The 13,120-nt window shown below is 46.2% G+C and overlaps 1 protein-coding gene across 1 annotated transcript in view; it reads left to right on the plus strand.

The window, feature by feature from the left end:
• The window catches only part of TRPC1 (transient receptor potential cation channel subfamily C member 1), an 84,334-nt gene extending 72,231 nt beyond the window's left edge, over positions 1-12,103 (plus strand). The window contains exons 10-13 of the mRNA XM_038753170.1: positions 6,826-7,001; positions 8,156-8,357; positions 9,195-9,389; positions 10,629-12,103. Of these exons, the coding sequence (XP_038609098.1) occupies positions 6,826-7,001; positions 8,156-8,357; positions 9,195-9,389; positions 10,629-10,856 (801 nt within the window). The 3' untranslated portion in view covers positions 10,857-12,103. The remainder of the gene's footprint in view (positions 1-6,825; positions 7,002-8,155; positions 8,358-9,194; positions 9,390-10,628) is intronic.
• The last annotated feature ends 1,017 nt before the right edge of the window (positions 12,104-13,120 follow it).

Below are 13,120 nucleotides of genomic sequence, written 5' to 3' on the forward strand. Positions count from 1 at the left end.
TATGGCCCAGAGAAATGAAGCGACTTGCCCAGAGTCACACAGCACGTGAGTAGCGGAGCTGGGAGCCCAGGCCCATGCTCTTTCCCTTAGGCCACGCTGTTTCTCAGCTGGGCAGCTGGGGACCCTTGAGCAAGGTTTTCCCAGGAAAGGGAGAATTTTATTCTTACAGGTTGGTGGGCCCCAGGCTTTTTGGCCTGACGTGATATGTCGGTCACCTCTAGGATCTTTAGCCAAGACAACCCTTTCCTCTAAACCTCGTTGTGTTGGTGGTCTTTCTTTTTTGTCTTCTCCTGGGGGGGGACCAGGAAAGGCCCTTGAGCGGACCCTAGCCCATGCGGGACCCTACTCATAGACCTCTATGAGACTCTCCCTCAGTAATCACCTAGCACATTTGTAAAGGCCGTCTTAGGATCGGACCTGATGAGTTTCTGCTACTCTACCAGTCTCGGCTATGGGAGGGAGAGTCAAGCAAAGGCCTACCTATTGCATTCCTAACCTGGTCAGTGGGTAGCGAGTGGAAGGCAATCTGCTACAAGTCAAAACTCACCTGTGCTGGGGCAGCAGCAGCACGGGAGAGAGTCGAAGGCGGAGACTCAAGTTTATGGTGTGGAAAACTATGGAGCCGATACCTGAGCGATTGCAGATGGAGTTGGGGCACTCTGGGAGAGATGTGTCCATGGAGCCACTGTGGATCAGAAGTGACTGGAAAGCATAAGACAAGATAGACATTCACTTTTTAGACTGTGAGCCCACTGTTGGGTAGGGACTGTCTCTATATGTTGCCAATTTGTACTTCCCAAGCACTTAGTACAGTGCTCTGCACACAGTAAGCGCTCAATAAATACGATTGATGATGATGATGATCCTGAGACTCATTTTGATGTTGACGTTGTAGCTCTTTTTCTAGAGTGTCTGTATTCACCATCCCAGACTTCAGATAGCTAGAAAGTGTCCTATCCTCTGTAGATCTATGGGATCCCTCTGGAGGAAATAGGCAGATATGTTGGCTTGAGAGAAAATAAGCCACCTACCACTTGGCTTAGGAGAACAGGTGCGGCATTTGTTCATTTCTGGACTTCTTATTTCTCCATTACATCAGGCCTTTCATGTCTTGATCATCGTATGCCTTATTCTGGATCTGGGTCATAGTAGCAGAGCCTCTAAGGGTGGTGGAACTTTCCACCCCTCTGGTAAATTATTATTTTGGCCCCATCTACCACAAAGGCTAGGAATCTGGTACTTCGGGAATGATCTCAGGGTTTTTCCACACGTATTAACTAGGTGTGGTCTAAGTGTATTTTCTTTTCTCTTCCTCTTACTGGTTATATTCCATTCATGTCTGCCTGCCTCCCCCATTAGAATGTAAGCTCTACAGGGGCAGGTATTGTGTCTTTTTACCTTTATTGTTCTCTCCCAAGTACCTAAGACAGTATTCTGCACATGGATGCTCAATAAATTCTATCAGTCAGTGGTATTTGTTGAGCACGCACTCTGTATAAAACAGGGGACTTAGTACTTAGAGAGTACAAGTCTACTGAGTAGAATGAGTGAGTGAGCAAGTGAAAGAGTGAATGAATGAATGAATTATTAAACAAAGATATGCCTTCAAAGGACATATATTGCAAGTGCATTTCCCGCTCCTCACTGTCTCTGTCTTGTGTTTCAACTTGATTCTGGGGTCGGTGGGAACTTATCTGTCATTACAGCATTCAGGGTGAGATGGACTAATTCGCCATGTCCAGTTTGCCCATGACAGAGAAATCCTACTATGAGGGCACTGCAGGCATATGCCAGACTTCCAGGAACCCCTCCACATCTTCCCAAGGGCTTGAGTTAGTTTCAAGGTGGTCAATGCCACGCTCCGCAACATTGGCAAGATCTGCCCTTTCGTCTCCATCCAAACCGCTACCCTGCTTGTTCAAGCTCTGATCCTATCCCGTCTGGACTACTGTATCAGACTCCTCTCCGATCTCCCATCCTCTTGTCTCTCCCCACTTCAATCCGTACTTCACGCCGCTGCCCGAATTGTCTTTGTCCAGAAACGCTCTGGGCATGTTAGTCCCCTCCTCAGAAATCTCCAGTGACTACCAATCAACCTACGCATCAGGCAGAAACTCCTCACCCTCGGCTTCAAGGCTGTCCATCACCTCACCCCCTCCTACCTCACCTCCCTTCTCTCCTTCTACAGCCCAGCCTGCACCCTCTGCTCCTCTGCTGCTAATCTCACCGTGCCTCGTTCTCACCCGTCCCGCCGTCGACCCCTGGCCCTTGTCATCCCCCTGGCCTGGAATGCCCTCCCTACACCCATCCGCCAAGCTAGCTCTCTTCCTCCCTTCAAAGCCCTACTGAGAGCTCACCTCCTCCAGGAGGCCTTCCCAGACTGAGCCCCCTCCTTCCTCTCCCCCTCCTCGCCCTCTCCATCCCCCCCGCCTTACCTCCTTCCCTTCCCCACAGCACCTGTATATATGTATATATGTTTGCACGTATTTATTACTCTATTTTACCTTTACATATTTATTCTATTTATTTTATTTTGTTAATATGTTTTGTTTTGTTCTCTGTCTCCCCCTTCTAGACTGTGAGCCCACTGTTGGGTAGGGACTGTCTCTATATATTGCCAACTTGTACTTCCCAAGCACTTAGTACAGTGCTCTGCACACAGTAAGCGCTCAATAAATACAATTGATTGATTGATTGATTGATTGGAAGGGAAGTCCAGGTTGGAAAGAGACTTGGGGCAGAGCTGTGGATCTGTCCTGGCTTTCAGGGTTGCAAGAGGGGGACACCCTACTCTGCTGCCATCAGAAGCAGCACCTTGGCAGCTGCCAATCCTAACACCTGGGTACCATCTTAACACATCTGGGAAATTTATCAGGCTGTTTCTTGATCTCTCACTGTACCTCGATCTCCTTTATCTTGCCACTGACCCTTTGCCCATTCCTCCCTCTGGCCAGGAACTTCCTCCCCTTATACAACAGACCGCCACTCTCCGCACCTTCAAAGCCATATTAAAATCACGTCACCAAGAGACCCCCCCCCCCCCACCCAATTAAGACCTCATTTCCCCTATTTCCTCTCCATTCTGCATCACCTATGCACTTGGATATATACCTTTTAAGCAACTGATAGTCACGCCACCCTCAGCCCAACAGCATTTACGTACATATCTGTCATTTATTTTAATGTCTTTCTCCCCTTCTAGACTGTAAGCTTCTGTCTGGGGAACATGTCTGCCAACTCTGTTGTATTGTACGCTCCCAATCATTTAATACAGTGCTCTGCATCCAGCAGGTGCACGATAAATACAACTGATTGGTTGGATGGATGGAATAGGCATCGCTTCAGTTTTTCCCACCTTGCCTGTGCACTTGCCAAGTGTCATCATTATCCTTACTCCCCTGAGCACAGGCATGTGAGCTGAGCTGCAGTCAGGTAAAGCTCGATTTGCAAGTTTTAATTGGTGGTCCTGGAGCAAAGGATGTTACTGTATGTTGCGTATAGACCCCGCCAGATCAAATGAACATCGTCCCCATCTCTGAAGCTCACGACCACAGTGTCCTTGACTCCCCTCTCTCTTTCAACCCCATATTCAGTCAGTAGCCAGATCCAGTTGGTTTTTCCTCCACAACATTTCCAGAATCCACCCTTTTCCCTCCATCCCAATGGCCACCCTGCTAGTCCAGGCACGTGTCATATTCCGGTTTGACCATGCATTAGCCTGCTTGCTAACCTCCCTGCCTCCAGTCTCCAGAGGGGAGCCTCTTTATTCTTTACTCCATTCTGCTGTTCAGATCATTTTTCTAGAACACTGTTTTTTACACATCACCCCCCACTCCTCAGAAACCTCCACTGGTTGCCCTTTCCTCTCTGCATCGAGCAGAAACTCCTGGCCATTGGCCTTAAGGTACTTAATCAACTTGCCCTACTCCACTTCTCCACTCTCTTCTCCCACTCCACTCCATCTTGCTCTCTTTGTTCCCCTCAAGCTATCCTATTCACTATTCCTGGTTTTTCTCTTTCCTGCTACCCACTTCTTTTTTATGCCCTTCCCTCTCCCTGAAACACCCTTCCTGTCTTTCTTCCACATGAAATTTATTTGTGTGTCTATCTCCTTTACTAGACTGTAAGTCTCTGTGAGAGAAGGGATCCTATCTAGTGATTCTGTCATACTCTCTCAAGCACTTAGCACAGTGTTTTAGACAGTGGAGAAGCAGCATGGCTTAGTGGGAAAAGCATGGGCCTGAGAATCAGAAGGCCTGGGTTCTTCAGGCTCCTATGTGATTTTGGGCAAGCCACTTAACTTCTCTGAGCCTCAGTTACCTCATCTCCTAAATGAGGATTAAGACTGTGAGCCCCATGTGGGACATAGACTGTGTCCAACCTGACTGTCTACCCCGGTGCTTAGTACAGTGCCTAGCACATAGCGCTTAACAAATACCACTTTTTTAAAAAAAGATGCTGTCAACACTATTGATTTATATATTAACTCCTGGGACTTACTAGATGCCGAGCAAAGCAAAACAGACAGCAGCATAAGCAATAAGTATAGATGACAAAAAAGGGAAAAGCAGTGGGTCCTACATAGGAGTCAGAGGATCTGGGTTCTAATACCGGCTCTGCCACTTGCCTGCTGAGCAAGTCCCTTAGTTTCTCATTGCCTCAGTTTCCTCATCTGTAAAATGGGAACTCAATATCTGTTCTCCCTCAGAATGCGACGATAGAGCCCGAGTTCGGCCTGGTTAACGTATCTATCCCAGCGCTTAGTAGAGTGCTTGGCACATTGTAGCACTTAATAAATGCCACGATTATTATTATTACCTTTATTTAAAGTAACAGCAGAGTGCAGGGGTCAGCGGAGCACTCAAGCCGGATCCAGAACAAAAAACAAAAACAGATGGTCAGTAAATACTGTTGATTTATATATTAACTCCTGGCATCTCCTAAATGTGTAACAAAGCAGTACACTCAGACACCAGCAAAAAAGTAAATATAGACGACACAAGGGGAATGCAGAGGGTCCTAGTGGAAGGATGTGATAGACCTTTCACATTTAGATAACAATAATAATAATAATAATAATGGCATTTATTAAGCACTTACTATGTGCAAAGCACAGTTCGTAGCGCTGGGAAGGTTACAAGGTGATCAGGTTGTCCCATGGGGGGGCTCACAGTCTTCATCCCCATTTTACAGATGAGGTCACTGAGGCACAGAGAAGTGAAGTGACTTCCCCAAAGTCACACAGCTGACAGTTGGCGGAGCCACCTGAACCCATGACCTCTGACTCCAAAGCCCGGGCTCTATAGGCTAATTAAAGAATTTCTTAATGAAACCACTATAGGGTTCACTAACGTCTGCCGTCTGGCCTTCCGAGATTGAAGAGTAGTTCCCAACCCTATCTTTCCTCTCCCTGACTCAACTAGTGTTAAGCAGTCTAAATTTCTGTCTGGAGTTATAAGCTTGTGCTCATTCATTCATTGCAGGCCTTCTTTCTGGTTATAGGCTCAGCCATGAGGCTTCCTACACACATATCTGGCTCCTCAAGCAAAGAACACCCTCCTACCTCCCCCCGCTATCCCTCCACGAAACTCCTGACTTTATGTTTTGCCCCTCTAGTTCTCCCTTTTAGTAACCTGGTTAGGATCTGTAATCCTGTGTTGGCACTAAGCTTGTTATGGGCCGGGACGTGTCTGCTAGTTCTGTTGTATTCATTCATTGAATTGTGTTTATTGAGTGCTTACTGTGTGCAGAGCACTGTACTAAGCGCTTGGAAAGTAGAATTCAGCAACATATAGAGACAGTCCCTAACCAACAACGGGCTCACAGTCTAGAAGGAAGAGACGGACAGCAAAACAGAACAATTAGACAGTATTGTAGTCTCCCAAGCTCTTAGTACAGTGCTCTGCACGTAGTAGGCGCTCAATAATTACCATTAATTGATTGAGTTTAAGTTTTGTAGTAATCCACATGGGCAGCTTGAATTTTGAAAGACAGAAACTTGACTCCTAATAGAATCGCATCACTCTCTTTTTTTTTCCCTTTTTTTATGGTATTTGTGACATGCTTACTGTGAGGTAGTTACAAGCTAATCAGGTTGGACATAGTCCCTGTCCCACATGGGGCACCCAACCTCAATCCCCATTTCGCAGAAGAGGAATCTGAGGCGCAGAGAAGTGAAGCGACTTGCCCAAGATCACACAGCAGACAAGTGACGGAATTGGGATTAGAACCCGGCCAGCGGGGAAATGGACTGCACTGTTGAGTCCGTCCCTGCCCGAATTTTGCAGAGTCCAATACTTTACATCTGGGTATTCGGGAAAGAGACGGGTCGGAAATTGGAGGCAAGTGGTTCCATGGCGTGGCGAATTTGTGTTGCCCCTAATAATGCCATCCAAGCGCGGGTTCAAGGTACCAGAAGAGCGGGTCTTAGTGACACGGAACTTCTTCCCATCCCGGTTTCTCCTCTCCCTTCTTCCCTCTGGGCCGCTGCCTCCGCTATCCTCCCCATCTATAAAAGTTTGGCTCCTCAGAGCTGCCTTTCCTGCAGGTGTTCTGGAGAGGGAGAAGCCATTTGTCAAGTGATTCGGCATTTCTGGAAACTTTAGGGCGCTTTAATCCTCTTGGCTTTTCTCAGGTAGTTAAATCAGAATCTAGCCTGGTCTGGCTAATGTGGAGCTTCATTGTGTTTTTGTATCGCTCAGTACTGTTTAAGTGTTTCCCAGTTGCTTTTTTCTTCAAAATCATTTTCTTATTTCTGGTGACCGGGTTTGGGAAGGGCTTCTCACATTTTATTAGTAACGGACGTGTCTGGGATTCGTCCTCCAGATTTCAATGGGGCAGATGTTGCAAGACTTTGGGAAGTTCCTCGGGATGTTCCTGCTTGTGTTGTTTTCATTCACAATCGGACTGACCCAGCTATACGACAAAGGCTTTAGCCCACCCGAAGAGAAGGACTGTGCTGGGATCTTCTGTGAGCAGCAAAGCAATGACACGTTTCACTCGTGAGTCTGCTTTTTTAATGCCTATAATTCTATTTATGTTGGTGCTATTGGTGCCTGTCTACTTATTTTGTTTTGTTTCGTTGTCTATCTCCCCATTCTAGACCGTGAGCCTGTTGTTGGGTAGGGGTTGTCTCTATTTGTTGCCGAATTGTACTTTCCAAGCGCATAGTACAGTGCTTTGCCCACAGTAAGCGCTCAATAAATATGATTGAATGAATGAGTAAAGTATCACCTCTTGCCTTGATGCTAATAATTTAGAATTCTAAAGGAAAATATTAGACTTCTCTTTTTTCCGAAATTGGACGGTGTCTGCCAGCTCTATTTTGTTGTACTCTTGTACTCTCCCAAGTGCTTAATACAGTCCTCTGTGCAGAGTAAGCACTCAATAAATACCATTGGTGATGACAGAGCTTAATTTTATTTAGTAAATTGATTGTAAATTGATAGATTGTAAATTGATTGATAGATTGTAAATTTAGTAAATTGATGGACCCCAAGCAGATACTTGGTCCAGTGGGTTTTTTTAAAATGTGTTGTTATTATTCAGAGTGTTAGCTCTGAATAATAATAATAACATCCAGAATTTATGTAGTGCTTTTTCCAAAACCATTTTCATCCCGATGAGCTCATTTTCGACTTGCCAGTGTCCCTCTGAAATAGGGAGTGTCCGATCAGTTCACATTTCATGTTTCCAAGAAAGTGAACACCTGAGTGACAATCAATAACTCCTCTCTCATGGCTATCATACATTGTCTGTGCCCTCGGATTTGTGACCTTTAGGCATTCGATATTTGCGTCCCACCTCTCAGGACTTGTGTACATATCTATAAACTACATATTATAAATTATTTATTTTAATATCTGATTCCCCCTCTAGACTGTAAGCTTCTGGTGGGCAGGGAATATGTCTACCAACTCTGTTGTATCGTATTCTCCCACATGCCTAGCACAGTGCTCTGCACACAGTAACGCTCAATAAATATCACTGCTGATATCATGGCTAGAATAAATGGCAGTAAGAATATATCTTAATTTCATTGGGCTCCCCCAGGCTCACTTGCTTTTGGCGATTAAGTCGGGTTTAAGAATGGCATTCTCCTGTTATTTCAAGTTGCAGATCTTACAGTTAACTAGGATTTTCATCGTCTCTCCAGGTTTATCGGCACTTGCTTCGCCCTGTTCTGGTACATCTTCTCCCTGGCCCACGTAGCCATCTTTGTCACTAGATTTAGCTATGGTGAAGAGTTGCAGTCCTTCGTTGGAGCGGTTATTGTTGGAACGTACAACGTTGTGGTGGTTATTGTTCTTACGAAGTTGTTAGTGGCGATGCTTCATAAAAGCTTTCAGCTGATAGCAGTAAGTCCCGTATATTCATTTTTCTAACACGTATCAAAGCCCTGTTATTGACTCTGGAAATATTCTGGCGTGGAATGAAAGTCAGAATGAGAAGATGGAGGCGCTTAACTGCAGCTTCATATACATCCTTTTTGGGGGAGGGTATGTGCATTTGAAGATGTAAGTTTTATATTCCTGCCCACCTTTACAAATTGTGGAGGCTTCCAACGTGTAACTGCCCAAGGAGCAATTTTCTACCTTCTGCCACACTCCTGGACCGGCGTGCACACATGCCTGCACAGACAGACAGACAGACACAAACACACACACACACTCTCTCTCTCTCTCTCTCTCTCTCTCTCTCTCTCTCTCCCCCTCCCACCCCATCCCCTCCACCCCTTCACACGTCATCTCTCTCAGCCTCTCTCAGGACACGGCGCTTCTTAGGAAGGGATGGATTACTTCTTCTCGGGGTCCAGGGCTCTTAGATTTTGCATTTCCCCAATACGTGCCACATGACACTGTTAAGTCATATCATGCGTGGTGAATTATGATGACATCATTTAAGATATTGGATTGCCCCATACCAGTCTTCCTTGGTAGGGACTCTCATCCTTGGGGAAGGAGCTGGGAGGTTCCCGAGTTCACCTCTCTCCCTTTCCTGGCCCAAACACGGCAGTAGCATACTCAGGTGTGACACAGCGGGGGCCCGCGGCAGGCCCGAGTTTGATCGACTGTGGCTTATTAATCTGAACTCATTCATTGGCCCAGTCGTGCTGGAAAAATCCAATGGCTCCAAACGACACATTTGACAGTCATTTCCAGTATTTTCTCTTCTCTGTGTTCCTCTTATTACAGAATCACGAGGACAAAGAATGGAAATTTGCTCGGGCGAAGCTGTGGCTTAGCTACTTTGATGACAAATGTACCCTGCCTCCACCTTTCAACATCATCCCGTCTCCCAAGACCATCTGCTATCTCTTCAACAGCCTCAGTAAGTGGATCTGCTCTCACACGTCGAAAGGCAGGGTTAAACGGCAGAACAGCTTAAAGGTAAGAGCCCGTATGGTTTCCATCTCGTATCGGAATCATACAGCCCTTCTTTGAACAAAGCAAATGTTACAATGACATCAGTCAGTAAATTGGTGGTATTTATTGAGCACTCACTGTGTGCAGAGCACTGTACTAAACCCTTGACAGAAATCGAGGCGGAAAGCAGCATGTCTTAGTGAAAAGAGCCTGGGCTTGGGAATCAGAGGTCGTTGGTTCTAATCCCGACTCTGCCACTTGTCCGCTGTGTGACCTCAGGCAAGTCACTTCACTTCTCTGGGCCTCAGTTCCCTCATCTGTAAATGGGGATTAAGACTGTGAACCCCATGTGAGACAACCTGATGACCTTGTATCTACCCAAGCGCTTGGCATATAGTAAGCGCTTAACAAATACCATCATTATTATTATTAGAAATCACTGGTCATTGTGACCTGTGCAAATATGGGGTTAGGGGCTTTTTGGGTTCCAGTAAACTTTTGCATTCCTCAATATACATACATTGTAATAAAGTGCTTCAGGTAATACTGAGAGATCGGGGAATCAGGCATGGATAGGCTCAGAGACTTGCATGGTAGAATTTAACTGAAAAAAGGACCTTGGGAGATCGTCTACTACAGCTTCCTGCCTTCACCCGGGCGACAGCACTAGTCTTCCCCCCGATCTACCATCCAAGGCCATTTACTCATTCCTTCCCCACGGATGACGTATTCACTGGAAAGCCGTGGGCAGGGAACGTGTCTGCTTACTCTTTTACATTCTACTCTCCCAAGGGCTTAGTACAGTGCTCTGCACACAGTAAGCATTCAATAAATACCGTTTATTGGTTGGGCATCCTGCAAGAGGAACAATTTTAAGCATTGGTCGAGCATTCCCCATCATTAACCAGAAAGGTGCCCCGACCTGTCTTGGGCCTAGGCATCAATCAATCAGTAGTATTTATTGAGCACTTACTGTGTGCAGAGCACTGTAGCAAGCGCTTGGGAGAGTACAGCACACTAATATAACAGACGAATTCCTTGCCCACAAGGTGCTTACGGTCTAGAGGATGAATTTACATTGGTGCTAGTTCTTGCATCCAGGAAGTGTTTCAAGGAAACATAAAGCACTAAGCCGAACAAGAGTTTAGTTCCTGAAATGTTCATGAATAAAGGCTAGAAATCATGGAAACCCATCAAAACTATTCCTAGGCCCTGAGCGGGGAGGCTGAATGTGACGTAACAACCTTGCTGTTCGTTTCAAAGGAATGGCGGAATCTGAAGCAAAAGAGGGATGAGAACTACCAGAAGGTCATGTGCTGTTTGGTCCACCGTTACCTGACTTCCATGAGGCAGAAGATGCAAAGCACAGACCAGGCGACGGTGGAAAATCTAAACGAACTGCGTCAGGATCTATCAAAATTCCGCAACGAAATGAGAGACTTGCTGGGCTTTCGGACCTCTAAGTATGCTATGTTTTACCCAAGAAACTAGCCTGTTGCCGAGGCGTGGAAATTAGAGGGAGGGGGAGGAGGAGGAGGAAGCAGCTCCTTGTTCAATGGGAAAATGGCTTGGCCTTGCATGAGGTGAGACTGAGCTCAGATTGTACAGGTCACAGTGCGGAAACGATGGCAATGCCACCATTTTAAGGGATGGGTGAATGAGTTCCAAGCAGTGAATTTTATGTAAGATCTGTATATAGCATGAGCAGAATTCCTCCACATGGGAATCTTTGCCAGTGTTCCAAAGCAGACCAATCCTAATCACATGTTGCTCTTTCCAGTCCCTTATTTCGCCTTCAGGCCGTGCCTAAAAATAAATGCAGATTGCTCTTGCTCTTTACAATCATCTGAAGAGGGGAACTCTGGGTTTTAGAGAACCTGATTTTTAAAGGTCGCATGTCGAAGCTGTTTTAAGGTTCAGCATTGACCCGGCAGTTCTCCCTGAACTGCGGTCTTCTGTTGGAGCCTTCGGAACCCTCTGCCTTGCCTGAATCCTGAAACAGAGTATCAAAGTTCGGAATGACTTCCTTTATCAGGTCTGGCTCCTTGCGGATTTCTTTCGGGGTCACTGGCAGGTCAGTTTTCCACGATTTTTGTGCACCAAGAGACTCGTTCTACGGTTTTTCACCTGAGCTTCGATTCTTCGGGTTCTCTTCCAAAATATTGCCAGATTAGAACCGCGCTCCTATAAGCTTTGTTCCGTGGTGTGGCGTCGGGGCTATTGGTGATCACGTCCTGTGAGAATGGAATGGGTTCCCAGTCGATATTGGAGAGTGATGTGCATTGAAAAAGTTTCGGTTCATTTTGAATGTGGTTGGAAAAGCCGTGGCGGTCATCTCGAGGCCGGGCATGGCGTGAGGTGATGGTCAACCATGGGTTTGAGGGGGAGCCCCGAGCTTCAGAGCACTTGCTGATCTGAAAATCGTTGAGAGGGAACTCGGGCTTCACTCTTCTTGTCTTTTACAAGCTCCCAGACCATCCGTGCTCCCTTTCTGGGGGAATTCTTAACCAACAGTTTATTGTTAAATGATATATTTTGTCTACTAGGAAATTACGCACTTCCCAGCTGGGGTTTAGTATTAAGAAGTCTTTGTTTTTCTCAGAGATATATCAGCGACCACTACAGTATTTATTGAGTGCGTACTGTGTGCATGAATTTTTATGGACTCTGGTTTGAATGATAGCTTGTTGTTAGAAAAAAGGGGAATAAAATTCTTGACTTTGGGTTATTGATGTAAAGTTTGTCTCCTCTATTATTAAAAAAAAAGTGTTTTCTGAAAAAGACCATTTTCCTTCCTAAAACTACATTATCTAGTTGAGAAGCAGCATGACTTAGTGAAAAGAGCCTGGGCTTGAGAGTCAGAGACGGTGGGTTTAATCCCGGCTCCACCACTTTGGGAAAGTCACTTAACTTCTCTGTGCCTCAGTTCCCTTATCTGTAAAAGGGGGATTAAGACTGTGAGCCCCACGCGGGACAACCCGATTACCTTGTCTCTGCCCCGGTGCTTAGAACAGTGCTTGGCACATAGTAAGCGCTTAACAAATACCATCATTATTATTAATAAAAAAAATTTATAATTTTCTCCCCTAACATTCTATGCCAAAATAAGAAGGTCTGACCCAATAAAACATTAGTACAGCTGTGGGGGTATTTGTTTAGATGATAAATGAAATAGTGCCTCCTCTTCTCTCCCAACCCAGTAGTTCTTCCCAACGAAGGAGCAGTAAGATTTCTCCTCTGCCTGACAGGCCCTGGGATATTGGGGAGGGGGCTAGTGGAGCCTCCACCCTCCGAGTGGGCCAGCCTGACGTGGTGGTAAAAATAATAGTGGTGGAATGCATTAAGCGCTTACTCTGTGGCAAGCACTGTACTGAGCCCTGATACAAGATAATGAGGTTGGACACAATCCATGTCCCGCATGGGCCTCACAATCTAAGGTAAGAAAGAAACAGGGAGCAACTGGGCAGAGTTGCTGGGCAGGAATCTGTTCCTGCCCTGACTTATCCCGAGATGATCATCCGCGACCGTAGAGAAGCAGCGTGTGACCTAGTGGAAAAAGCAGCGGCCTGGAAGTGCAAAGACCAGGATTCGAATCCCGGCTGTGCCCCTTGCCAGCTGCGTGACGTAACTTGTTGGTGCCTCCGTTTCCCCATCTTCAAAATGGGGATTCAACCCCTGTTCTCCCTCCCACTTAGACTGTGAGCTCCGTGTGGGCAGGGATGCCATCCAGCCTGCTTTCTCCCCAAACCAGTCAA

The sequence above is a fragment of the Tachyglossus aculeatus genome, chromosome 1, assembly GCF_015852505.1.
Source record: "Tachyglossus aculeatus isolate mTacAcu1 chromosome 1, mTacAcu1.pri, whole genome shotgun sequence".
NCBI classification, from domain to species: Eukaryota; Metazoa; Chordata; class Mammalia; order Monotremata; family Tachyglossidae; genus Tachyglossus; species Tachyglossus aculeatus.